Source organism: Gymnoscopelus microlampas (assembly GCF_963454915.1).
Source record: "Gymnoscopelus microlampas genome assembly, chromosome: 19".
In the NCBI taxonomy this organism is placed as follows: domain Eukaryota; kingdom Metazoa; phylum Chordata; class Actinopteri; order Myctophiformes; family Myctophidae; genus Gymnoscopelus; species Gymnoscopelus microlampas.
This window is the reverse complement of record NC_139956.1, coordinates 17,700,701-17,713,982: the sequence shown is the minus strand read 5'-3', so window position 1 is coordinate 17,713,982 and position 13,282 is coordinate 17,700,701. Positions and strand designations below refer to the sequence as shown.

Below are 13,282 nucleotides of genomic sequence, written 5' to 3'. Positions count from 1 at the left end.
AGAAAGCCTGCAGTTTCTATTAACTTGGATTCCCCATGATGATGTCACTGGTAGACGGGACTCTTAACTGTCCACAGCCCTCCTCTGAGACACAGACCGAGTAGAAAAAGATTGTACCATTTTATCATGAGTATTAGTGAGGACCAATTATATGAAGATAGGTTGAAAATCGGTGAAGTCGTCCTTTATTGTCACTTCACTGTCATCTGGGGACCCCCCTGGGGATCCCGACCCGCAGGTTTAGAACCACTGGCTTAAAGGAAAACTTCAAAAACCACATTACAAAAACTTTGCTTCAAGACTACTTATCACAGCTTTAAACTTTTTCCTTCCTGCCTTAAAATGATAAATGCTTTGTGCAGAAGCCCCTATTCACTTAGCCAAACACACAAGTGTAATGGTACTGTTGGCATAAAATCCATAGGCATGGCTACCTGCTGCATTCTACATGAGCATGGATCTGATGGCCTGGGTCTCTGCTGTATAGGAGGATGTAGGGGTTGGTATCGTGATCACATCCTGGGGGGCGTGGCGGTGAGGCATCCCTAATCGTTGCCTCTGTCACCATGACATAACACAAGCCATGCTAATGGCTTCAGTTACCCAACACATGGAATTGTTGCACATAAACTTTTATTTATGTTTAATGCAACTCATTCACTTAAGTCATTTTTTGCTGCATGTAATGTATTAGCTGCGGACACACAAATTGACGTTGCCATGATGTTGTTTTGTTGTGTTATTAGGGCTGGGTAATCGATATTATTGATATTGTGACATGAGACTTCATACGTCTGGGATTTCGGATATTGTAAGGCATTACAGACGATTATTTATAAGAAATCTCATTGCGGCAATATTTTCTGAAAGCACCAATAGACAGTATACCCCCACCCTTCCCTTGCCCTACAAGTATGTATTAATAGTGTGTTGTTTTGTCACAATCTTTTTTCCTGTCAGTTTTTTTTTGGTAAACAAGCACTTACAGTGAGAAAGTGACTGATGCACTCACTGTTCATTTTTGTGTCTGGCTTCATGAAGGCAAACCTCAGCACCCAGAGTAGTGAGAGAGAGGGAGAGGAGCAGAGAGCATTAATTTCCTCAACTAAGTGCTGCGAAGGTGGAGAAGGGAGGTGGTGATGTGAGAGACAGACAGAGACAGTAAAAGGTGGTAAAAGCAGAGAGCACTTGACAGCGTTCATGTTTGCGCGTCGTCTTAAAGGGGTAATTCAGGTCACTGTGGTTTTTCTCTGCAACATTAATAATGCTTCATTTATGCTCCGTCGCGTGACGTTGTCTCTTGCCAAAAATTGCAGATCTACAATCTCACAACTTGTGACTGACAACGGTTTAGGACAAAGTATGAATTGGAAGCGGTTTCTGCAAATCTTTGGTCTGGACAAGGCTTAACATTTAGACCTGAGGCTGATTCTAAAAAGCCATCTAAATCCTGACTTAAGTTTTCTGAAAAACTTAACATTTTATTCAAATAAATTACAAACAATAATGTTGCTATATTTTGTATACAGCAACAACTACACCAAAAGGGGCTCCTGGATTGAAAGGTACAGTATAGTAACGTATTGGTGTTCCAGGTCTAAATGGGTTAAAGAGTAAAATGAGTACCAATAACTCTATCAATGTAGCAAAATGTCAACTATTGCCCATAGGTGACTCATACCTAACCTATGAGTCACTTGTGAGCAGGCTGCAGGCATACAGTCCATGTACTGTATACAGAACTTTCACATTCAACTGCGTATGAGAGATGAGGATTCGGAGATCGGATCTACAAGCTCATAGTGCGGCACATGAGCTTGTACATCTGCTATTTTTTTGAATAGCCAAATAAATCTGATTAACGAGCACAAACTACATTAGAAAGATGGCGCATGCTTGTGCACGAGAGAGAGAGTGAGATACTCCTAGAATAGGAGAAGAGAAGAGAGGGGAGAGGTGTGATTTTGAGGGGGCACTGGAGGGGGTCATGATTCTTGGAGGGGGGTCCCGTAGCAGACGGAAAAACAAGAGGGAAGTGCAGATCACACACCATACGGCTCTCAGTGGGAGACGTCTGACAGCCTGTTACCCTGTCCACAAAATAGACACAGACACTCTAGGTGTGTGTGAGGGTATGTGTGTACACGTGTACAGCGATTCTTGGGGTGGGGGTTGCCTGGCATTGGCCAGACTGATAACATGGATTCACTCTCACGTTCCTCCCCGGTATCAGTCTGGACTTCGGCCCATACCATAGGGTATGAGAAATCAGAAAATGATTTTGATGCTTTTCATTGTTGTACGGACAGCAGTTGATTGGCCCGATCATTTTCTGATTTCTCATACTCGCTCCCTATGGGTCGAAGTCCAGACTGATACCGTGGAGGAACGTGAGAGTGAATCCACGTTATCAGTCTGGCCAATGCCAGGCTAGGGGGGGGGGGGGGGGTCCATCAAAGAGAGGTTGTTTTGCCAGCCCTCAATTTTTTGGGGGGCTTTTTATGCCTTTATTGATAGTACAGTAGGTAGACAGGAAACGGGGAGAGAGAGATGGGGAGAGACAAACAGCAAAGCCAAAGGCCGTCGGGATCGGGACTCGAACCCGCGACGCACTGACCAGGGGTCCGGGGCGGGCCAACCCTCAATTCTTTAGCGTTCTGGTGAGTGTTCAGGGTGAACTTAGGGTGTGGAGCTAAGATGAGAGGTAAATTGGAGAAGTTTACGTTTAACCTCTTCAACTCTGACATCCCAATTTTGGGCATGTTGTAACAGCAAACATTTTCAAACATAGCCAATCTATTTTCGCTGTGCTACATGATGAATGTATGAAGAAGTATATAGTATCGTCAGAGAACCGGGCTCACGAAAGTAACCTTCGGCCATAACGTGGTCATGGTTGGAATCTCTTATCCCTAAAAACGTGCGTCTATGTGTGTACATGTGTGGTCATGTCACAGTTCCATTCCTCCCGTCTACCCAGTTGTCCGTCTTGTGCTGAGCTACAAAGATTTGAAGACACACAAACTAAATCTGACCACATTAAGACGGCATGAATGAGTGCACTCCCACGACATGCATGGTCTCATGTACTACCGTGCACTGTAAAGTCACACCAAGTGATGCTAACATCCCTCCACCACAGAAGGCAGTCCGTTTTTTTGTTTTGTTAGTTTTGTCCGTTTTTTTTTTCTTTTTCTCTGCGACGCGTGCGTTCTGAGGTGTAACAATGGCATCTGGTGAGGCGTGGTGACTGCGCGACGGGTGGCCTTGTTGTGTGACAGCGCGTGTCATTGATTCACGCAATGTCAGAGGTAAAATCTGACACCTGGAGCCCATGCCTGGTGTGTAAGTAGTGTAGAGTAGGACTGCCCCTGTTTTTTTTTACAAAAGACAAGCTCACAATGTTTATGGGGAGGGTTGCATGCTTTTATGATCTCTAGGAATATAATTTTTAAGCCACTGTTCATAGTGTATGAAATGGATGAACTGATGCATGTTGCCCGTGTGATACATGTTATTGTCTGGAAATGGGAAAGTTCTCGATTCCCTGTCATTGAGCATTGTTATAGCCCGGCTCTAAATAAAGAGAAAATGAGAGAGAGTTTTAACTAAAAATGTGTGATTTTGTTAACAAACATAGCATACTGCCAAATAATGCAAACATGAAACACAATTTCTCCCTCTGTGTGTGGCCAAGATCAGGTGTTCCCAGGTGGGGAAAAAAGTGAGGGTTAGGGCAGGTTTTTCTGTGGGAGACAGTGGCCAGGTGTCTCCCCTTCCCCTGATTACCTCCAACTCCACCCTCCAATCAGCACTGCAAGAGAGAACAGTTAATACAGAATAGCCCTGGCAAAGGCCCCAGGGCCAGGGGCCGTCGCACCATCAGTGTGTCAATGTGTGTGAATGGGTCAACCCAATGCATACAATGTAAAGTGCTTTGCACCATATAAATGCAGACCACTTACCATTTACGTCTCTCTTTGTTTCGTCTCTGTCTTTCTCACACAACCCCACAGCTACATCTATGACCCGTCCGTTGCGGTGGATGGGAGGAAGAGTGACTCTGCGGGCAGCTCCCTCTACCAGCCGCACCACCTCTCAGGAGACACGCTGGGCCCGGACCCGCTCAGCGGCCACAACAAGCAGAAGCAAGGCTTCCACAACCTGGGCTACAGCAAGTCCAACGACGGCACCCTCAAGCTAGAGGCCGACAACAACCACGTCAACAGGCTGCACGGCGGCGGGCCCGAGCGGGAGCTCGCCCGGCAGGGGAGCGCGGCGCCCTGCCCCGACGGCCGCCTGTACATCATCCAGCCGGAGACCCCGGGGCCGCGATGGGCGACGCAGGACCGAGGCCCCAGCCAGGTGCCCGTCTACCCCAGCATGCAGGACTACTCTACTCCCTCCCCGTACGACCACACGGACAGCAGGAAGAGCCATCGCGGGGACCGAGGGCACCGGGCGACAGGCAACGGCTGGGACTCGTCCATCGGAGACAGGTGCAGGACGCGGAGCGGGAGCCTGTCGGCGGACGAGGTGGACGAGGGCGTCGGGGGGACGCCGGACCCGTGCGACACGGGGGACGAGGGGAGCGTCCGCTCGGTCGACATCCACACCAGCACCACCAGCGTGTCCTCGGACGAACGGGGGGTGGCGAAGACCCCCGACGGCACCATGGAGAGCGGGATCTGCGTGATGAAGAGCGAGGACGACGAGCCGGAGGAGGAGGAGGAGGCGGAGTGCGATGACGCGGAGAGCGTCACGGACTCCATGGTGGCGGAGGCTCTCGCCGCGCTGGAGGCGGCCACCGCCGGAGAGGAGGACTGTGAGTGTGACTGAGTGTCCTCCTCTCTGCAGCAGAGTTCAGGGACATCCAGGGGATTTACGGCTCCTCATTGACCATCACAGAAACTTAAAACACTTTTAGAGCGGTGACTTGGAGCCGAGGAAATAATGTCACAGCCTGCAAAACAGGAAACACTGCCACAAAAAAAAATCTAGATTTTTATACAAGAACGTGGCACGATAGATGCATGAAGATGAATAGAAATGAAGGAAAACCGGTTTACAAAATACATGCTTCCCCCCCAAAAAAAAAACATTTTCCAAAATTGATTATGGATTCTTGTTGTTGTATAATTGCAGTCGCTCGGACATTACCGTGTCCATTTTGCTAAGGAAAGGAACGGCACAACGAGTCAACACCACAACATTTGTATAAAGCTACAAAATGAAGAGAGGATCTGGTTTCATAGACTGTGAATACTGCCAGCAGCCAGCCAGCCATACAAAGCCTGTTTTTAAAAAAAGCCCATTTGAATCTAGCTTTTGCTATACACTCCTCCTTCGGACCCAGAAACTCCACAGTACTTAACGTCTGCCATCTTTGCCATAATGACTACTGCTCTATATCATAGATAGCAGGGAGCGAGTAGTAATACACTACAGAGGCAGCAACAATTAGCATGTGCCCTACGCCCAGCTCACATTCAAGAGAGCCAATATTTTCACAGTGAAGACACGGTGCTTGCCATAGCCTTTTGTTTCTTCAGGGAGCTCAGTCGTGGTTTAACCGAGTGAGCATCAGAGGAAAGGTCATCACGTTATTCCTTTTTTTTATTTTATTTTGTATGTACCAATGCTCTGTCTTTGTATTCCCTTATTTATGATATGTTCAGTCAGGTAGGACCTGGCTCAGTAAATACCACGGAGAGAATCTCTGAGCGTTGTGGAACTCATGAATTCATGCAAAGACTTGTGTGTGTGTTTGTGTGTGTGTGGGGGGGGGGGGAGCAGAGTAAAGTGCATGAAAATACGGGCCTTATTTATAAAACATACACTGTTTTTTACTGCGCTTGTTTCTTGTTTCAAAGCACATACAGTAAGTAAACACTAAATGTATTAATATACAGTATATATACACTGCTATCAATCTGTTTTCTTCCAGTATAGATTCAAATTAACTTGCTAATAATGACAAAGATTTCTTTCTATGATTAGCACATTTTCCTTGTCTTAAAATCAGTGTACAAGAACCTTTTATAAATGAGGCCGTTTAGCATGCGGTAGCAGATAAGAGCATATGGCTGGTCGGGGGTTTGATTGACGTGACTTTCCGCCCCTGAAGTAAAGACGGTATTTGCACGTGAAATGTTTTTTTGAGAACCTAACACATGCTTTAAACCTAATCTTAATCTTAGGGTCACTGGAGACCTGTCTAAAGTCAACCTCAAATTACGATAAATAATGATTTTCCTTTTCTTTTCTAAATCATTATTGATTTTTAAGAATTATAATGAATTTCTGACATCGTGCTGAGGCCAGAAAGGAAGTACTGGGCTTTTTTGTTTGTTTTTCTGGCCTGTGACGTTAGCTCAGTTGTTTCATATTAGCTGAACTTGAACTAACTGAGGCTAGACTGTACAAAAGAAAATATATTTTCGCTAAAAGACAACACATTTGGTGGCCTTTTAAAGAGTTACAACTATATGAAGGAGAAAAAAACTAAGCTTTTGTTTAATGAATAATCTTCCGGAAAGATTTTTTTTGTTACTGTGACTCCCATTTTCAGTCATTGTTTGCCTGCCAAAATCATTTCTTTCATTCCATGTGTTTATTAATGTACAATAAAGAAATGTATTTTAAAAATGTCCGTTGTGCCAATAGCCTAGTGTATGCACTGCCAGGTAAAAGCTCTAACCTTTGCATACTTTGTTGACTGGGGTTCCCCAGGGCTCTATATTTGGTCCCCTCTTTTTTCCCACCGCTACACTTAAATCTCTTTGCCGAAAACAGCTGATCTACAAGCTCACAAAGCAATTTAGTTTTTATTATGACATGACATAAGAGTTTCTTTTGGTTCCTCCCAAAGCTTTCATACGGATCATCTCCTCACCCCTAGAGACTAATGCATCTCCTCTTTCACTTTTTCTTTTTACTCCATTGAAGAAATGTCCAAATGGAACTTTGAATACAATGCATTGACTTCTCTTGTGTGTGTGTGTGTGTGTGTGTGTGTGTGTGTGTGTGTGTGTGTGTGTGTGTGTGTGTGTGTGTGTGTGTGTGTGTGTGTGTGTGTGTGTGTGTGTGTGTGTGTGTGTGTGTGTGTGTGTGTGATGATGATAGTGCTCAGCTTGTTCATTTGAGTGCCTGTTTCCAGTCTGGCACTAACTTTGTATCTCTGGAATCGTGTATTTCTTTTATTTATTCGTCCCATTTAAAATTCACCCCGTGTTATGTTGACATCGTCTCGCGTCGTGCCTAAAATATTTTACAACCCCTGGGACCGCGCCACTGACGCCGGTCCATCGATAATGCACTAAAAAGATTAGCATCGATGAGAGAAACTCCACACTTTCCTCGGGTTGACTGTGACAGAGATATACGGGGATTGTATTTGTGCAGGACAACGTGTGTTGTTTATGCATTCCTGCCTTCATCTCTGTATAAATGAGCGCGGACGCCGAGGGACCGAGTGTTTAAGCTCGACTGTCACAACAGTTAGAGCCTCGGTAGGCAGTGGGGCGAAGCCCCGGAGCTACTGCTAATGAACACCTCAGGGCTTTGCCTACAAGGCCTGGAAGAAGATACACACCACCAGAGCCCTGGAAACGTGTCTCGCACGGTGGCTCGTGTAAAGCTGGCTCACTATTAGCAGTGGTGGAAGAAGTACTTTCTTTTCACCTCAAACTTGAGTAAATGTGCCTAGTTAAATAAATGTGCCCACCACTGGCTATTAGTCAGTGGTGGAAAAAGTATTCACATTCTTTACTTAAGTAAAAGTATCAATACTGCAATGTATACTTATACACAAGTAAAAGTCCGGAATTCACTCAATTTACTTGAGTAAAAGTAGGCTACAAAGGTATTGGGATCAAAATATAGTACCAAAAGTAAAAGTACCCATTAGGAAGAATGTCCCATTTCACAGGTTTCAAATGGATAAAAATCTTTTGAAAATAGCAGCTCTTCAAGCTCACAATGCGTCGCATGCGACGCATTGTGAGCTTGTAGATCGGCTATTTTCAAATGGCCGAAATGTACAGGGTTGAAGTGGTTAATGTATGTTTTGTAATAATTATCAAAATGTGCAAAGTAACTAGTAACTAAAGCTTTCAAATATTTGTAGTGGAGTAAAAAGTAAAATATTTGCTGGATTTACTGGAAATACTCCAGTAAAGTAAAACATGCCTCAAGATTGTACTTATACAGTACTTGAGTAAATGTACCTAGTTATTTTCCACCACTGGCTATTAGTGCAACTGTCTTGATGTCTCCGCCGCACAGGAGGCAGGAGGACAGAAGGTTACCAGAATAGCATGCTGGTTGGACATTATCTATTCATCTCATCCACCCCCAGCTCCTAACTTCACCCCTCCCTCTAGGCTCAAATTTGTTCTTAATTGCACACCATGCTTTTCCCAATTTAGTGCTTCTCCCAATTTAGTGCTTTGTTTAGCAATGTTCTTCCGGCATGACTCGGCCACATGCTGCAAGTGGTGGACGAAGTACTCGACGATGTTTTACCATAAGTAAAAGTAGCAACACCAGAATGGCATAAAAAATATACTTAAAGGGGTAATTCACTGATTATTTTTTGGTTTTGTCACATTTCTAAGTCAATAATTTGATGATGATTTGATGACCGGCCAAAAATTTGATAACCGGCGACTCTGCCGGTCATCAAAATATTGGCTTAGAAATGTGACAAAAACAAAAATATCTGCATGAACTCAAGGCTCCATGGGGTGAGTAATCGATAGAAAAAAAGTCATTTTGGGGATGAACTATCCCTTTAAAGTACCAAAAGTAAGTGTGCTCCTCATGCAGAATGTCCAATTTCACAAGTTTCGAAAATATAAGATCTACAAGCTTGTAGGTCGGCATTAATTTTGTTTGCCTTGAGACAGCAATTGTTTAGAGAGAAGTTTCATAGGGCAACGCATGCCCTTGAGGCTCTGAATATTGTGTCTATCTAGTCTGCCATGGCACCCCACAACCTATTTGTAAGCTGCTTTGTTCTCCAGTGGTGTCGCATTTACCACATTACATTTTCAGACAGTATCAGACAGAAAATTACTTTCTAAATTGACTGTCAGACACTTGGCCACGATTGGCTCAAGTTTCTAGGGCAGATATCGTTAACAACAAAAAACCCAATTTACTTTGTTGACTGGCATCCCCCAGGGCTCTTATCCTTGGCCCGCTCATTTTCTCCCTCCATATCAAATCTCTTTGCCAAAAAATATCATATATACAGTATTTAGCACATATTTTATATGCAGAATGAACATTGCAGATGTTCTTTTTTTTTGCTTTCTCTATGATCCTCATGGTCATTTGAATAAGACGTGCAAGCTTAGACTAGACTAAAGGCTGCTTTATATTACATGAAGTCACACAAAGGGCAATGCTGGCAGCCGGAAGGCCGCCATCCAGCCATCAGACCTACATACCAGTCTGGGTGTGAGTGTGCATGTGCGCTGGAGGGGATGGTGTGGGTGGGGCAATAATACAATCATTCAGTGGTGGAAAATGTACTCACATTTCTTACTTAAGTAAAAGTATCAATACTGCAATGTAGAAATACTCCGGATAAGTCTGGAATTCAAAATTGACTTGAGTTAAAAGTACAAAGGTTCTAGTATCAAAATGTACTTGAATTACCAAAAGTAGAAAGTACTCATTATGCAGAATGTCCCATTTCACAAGTTTTCAAATGTATAAAAAATATTTTGAAAATAGCTGATCTACAAGCTCACAATGCGTCGCATTGCGACGCATTGTGAGCTTGTAGATGTATGTAGGGTTGAAGTGGTTAATGTAGGCTATGTTTTGTAATATTAATCAAAATCTACAAAGTAACTAGTAAAAGTACAATATTTTCCTTTTTGTAAAAGTACTGAAAAATGGAAATACTCCAGTAAATTATACTGTACCTCAAAATTGTACTTAAGTGCAGTACTTCGGTAAAAGTACTAGTTACTTTACAACACTGAAGAGAGTGCGTAGGGAGGGGGTGGTGTGGGTGCAGTACACAATCATTGCCATAAGTTGCTCACTCCATATTTGCAACGAGGTTCCAGGCAGGGATGATTATTTCGACTTTGTCCAGCAGGCATTGATCGTGGCACTGTTTCAGAGACAGGGCCTGTGCAAAAAAAGAGTAGAAAATAAGTTGTTTAATTGACTGGAATAATTTATGGGATAGACACTGTCTCTGTTCCACTAGAATGTCTGTTGCACTCAAAAAGGCAGAATAAGTTGCAAATCAGTAGGATAAGGACCATGATGCCCGAATATACATGTTGGGATCTTGTCATCTCATTCAGTGCCAGACTTATTTCTGGTTGTGTTGTCCCAGTGCCAGAGTCAAAAATTCATTGTAAAAAAAAAAAGTGCTCAGGAGCCGAGATACAGCCTTTTTCAGTAAGAAGTTAAACAAGAAGTGAATGGAGCAGCAAATTTTCATATCATGATATCTTGGGTTCAGAACTTTTTTTTCCCAAAAAAACGGACGTCTTAGACGTCATGTGGCACTGAATGAGTTAACCACTTAACCCCCATATGGTTGAGCAGAGTACCCCAGGCTCTATGCTACTGAGGACCCCCTGGAAGATGAGATGATGCAATTTCAAATCAAAATGTAACAAACTGCAGTTTTTCCACAGTTGTTCACAAAGTGTTTTCAACCTAAAGAATGAGGCAATCCATTATTTTAGGTTTTGGGGCAAGCTGGCAGACAAGGAGTTCAATCTTGTTTAATCATTGTTGTTTGTTTTAGGCGGAGCTTTGCTCATTCACTTCAACCATCAATTCCAGTCATACACAGTTGCCCATGTCTGTTTAAATACCTTCAGTGGCAAGTGGCAAGACTCTGCGGCACACATTTTATTAGACTGTGTCTGTGCGGAGACAATTTGTCACATAGGCGTTGTGAGCTTGTAGACTATTTTCACAATATTTTTCTGTGGAACTAAATCAAACTAAATTAAATGCCTCCACTCCTACATTCCAAGTGCTTGTCAGGGTGGGGGGTCCCCAGTTCAAATATGATTGTTTGGGGGGGGGGGGGGGGGGTCGCGGCCTGTAAAGGTTGAAAACCACTGGGCTCGTCCACGTGCACATAAATTGGCCCTGTCCTAGCGTGTGTATCTGACATGTTTGTGCACAGTGGAGAGGAGAGAAGAAATGTTGAATTGTTTGTGAACAAGTTTATGTCATGTTGTTTTCCATTTGGTCCATTAGGCAGTGCATCATGCATAGTCCCAGAGGCAAGTGTAACTGTTAACATGTTTGTTTTTCTCAAGGCAACCCCCAGTTGCCTTGAGTTGGAGTTAATGAAGCCGTGTCACCCCAATTGACACGTCTTTAAAGGAAATTATTAAATGAATAACAACGTTAAAATGTATTACGCTCATGACCTTGGACCACTATTCCTCTATTTTGAACACAAACAAATCTCCCTGCCAAAGCTAGGAATCTGAGAGCCAAACCTAACCAATGATTAAAATGAGACTTCCTGGTACAGCCCCGTTGACTTTGGGGAAAGGGACAGTGGTTAATGGTTAATGTGTTTTTTTTCTAGCTTAACCATTTCCAATTCAAAGGCTGTTGTGAATTTTGAAGTCATGTGAGTGAGAGAGATGAAGAGCTGACACAAAGTGTGTGTGTGCGTGCGTGCGTGCGTGCGTGCGTGGCCGCAAGCGTGTGTGTGGGGTGGGGGATTCGACCGCAAAGGTGATGCCAGGATTGGGTCTCAAAAACATTAGAATCAACTTTTTTTAAAACCCTCTATACTTTGAAACCGTGACCAAGGATGCCTTTATACTTGGTCCACTTGTTTTTTCAACGTAAGTCTTTTGTTTATTTTCTCAGGACTGGGGGTTGCCAGAAGGTTTAGCACACTTCCTCTACCTCTGGAGGGGTTTGTGTATAGAACAGGGACAATTTAACAGCATTAACATGACCCGTGACCTCAGGCGTTGTCTTTTCTTGGTTAATCACATCAATCATTTGGTCTGTTTTGCAAAAATATCTCGTATTACTATCTCTAGTAGTCTTTTGAATGAAACAATTGACACGTTTGAATACAAATAGAAGAAGCCAATCATAAAGAGGCCATTCATAGTTTTTTTTATCTTAAGGTGAGATAAACATTTAAAAAAAAACATTCCCCTTTTCTGTTTAACCTGACTTCCCAGGATGTTGGTTAAAGTTTAACCACAGTAAAATATTAAATTATGTTATCTACACTTTAAAGTCACTGCTGGCAAAGCAAGAACTATGTATATTATTCAAAAAGCAGTCACCAATTTTGTCTTTTCACCTTGGTTAAAGATTGCTTTCCGGGCTGTGACGGTGACCCCTTCTAATTTCCCACATTCGAGAGGCGTAGAAGGGAGACCTCAGGAAATCGAACGCTCTGTCATGTTTGTGTTGTAGTAAAGGGGCAGTGAGCCATTTTAGAAGGTCACTGAATACGAAATGAGTTCAAAAGTGTTAAACATTGACTAGACCACCCCCCCTTTCCTAAATGTTCCCCTAAAAAAATTCTCCCACAGGAGACAAAGCACCTTCATCTTGGCCGATCGCCAGGAGAGGAGATAAGAGGTAAGCCACAGTCTGGCATTGGTGTGAGCCCCTTTGCAAGCCTGGAGGCCTGAATAATTCAACGCCTGAGATAAATTTGCCTCTTATGAAGGCATGCAAGGAGTGAGAGAGAGAGAGTTATTATTATCTATAATGCTTCTATGTGCATAGCTAATTTCCCTTATACATATGTCATGCTCATCCTGTTAATAGGCTGCTCTGTGATAGAAATAGAGATGACAGGCAGCGAGAGACAAGAGACGGGTGTTGCCGTTCTTTCCAAGGTAAGCACTACGGCAAACACACAAACACACGCATGGGACAAGAGTCAATATTTGCCACAGATCCTCCTGTTGCTTACTCACGTCCTGCACCGTCAACTGCATTTAGCTTCTAACAGGTTTTTCACCCTGAAACCAAAGTGTGTGTGTGTGTGTGTGTGTGTGTATAGGCAGGTTAAGCTTAAAGCCTAGAACCATGGGTGGGGTCATGTACTCTTGTGTGCATTTTTTTCCATTACTTTTTTTTAACATTTTCTCACCACATGTAAATGCTCCTATCCTTGTCGACACCTCGAAAGACAACCCTCCCTCCGGCGGTACGAAGTGACATAATGCCGCATGCAACACGACTGGTGGGGTGCCTGGTGACTCTGCCAGTTAGTCCACGGACCATATGCTCCTTGCGAGTT

General features: G+C 43.6%; 1 protein-coding gene across 1 annotated transcript in view; it reads left to right on the top strand.

Annotated features, from left to right (window-relative positions):
- The window catches only part of LOC311035348 (uncharacterized protein), a 38,251-nt gene extending 31,497 nt beyond the window's left edge, over window positions 1-6,754 (top strand). Inside the window, exon 3 of the mRNA XM_084043498.1 lies at window positions 4,017-6,754. Coding sequence (XP_083899624.1) covers window positions 4,017-4,839 — 823 coding nt within the window. The 3' untranslated portion in view covers window positions 4,840-6,754. The remainder of the gene's footprint in view (window positions 1-4,016) is intronic.
- Window positions 6,755-13,282: the final 6,528 nt, after the last annotated feature.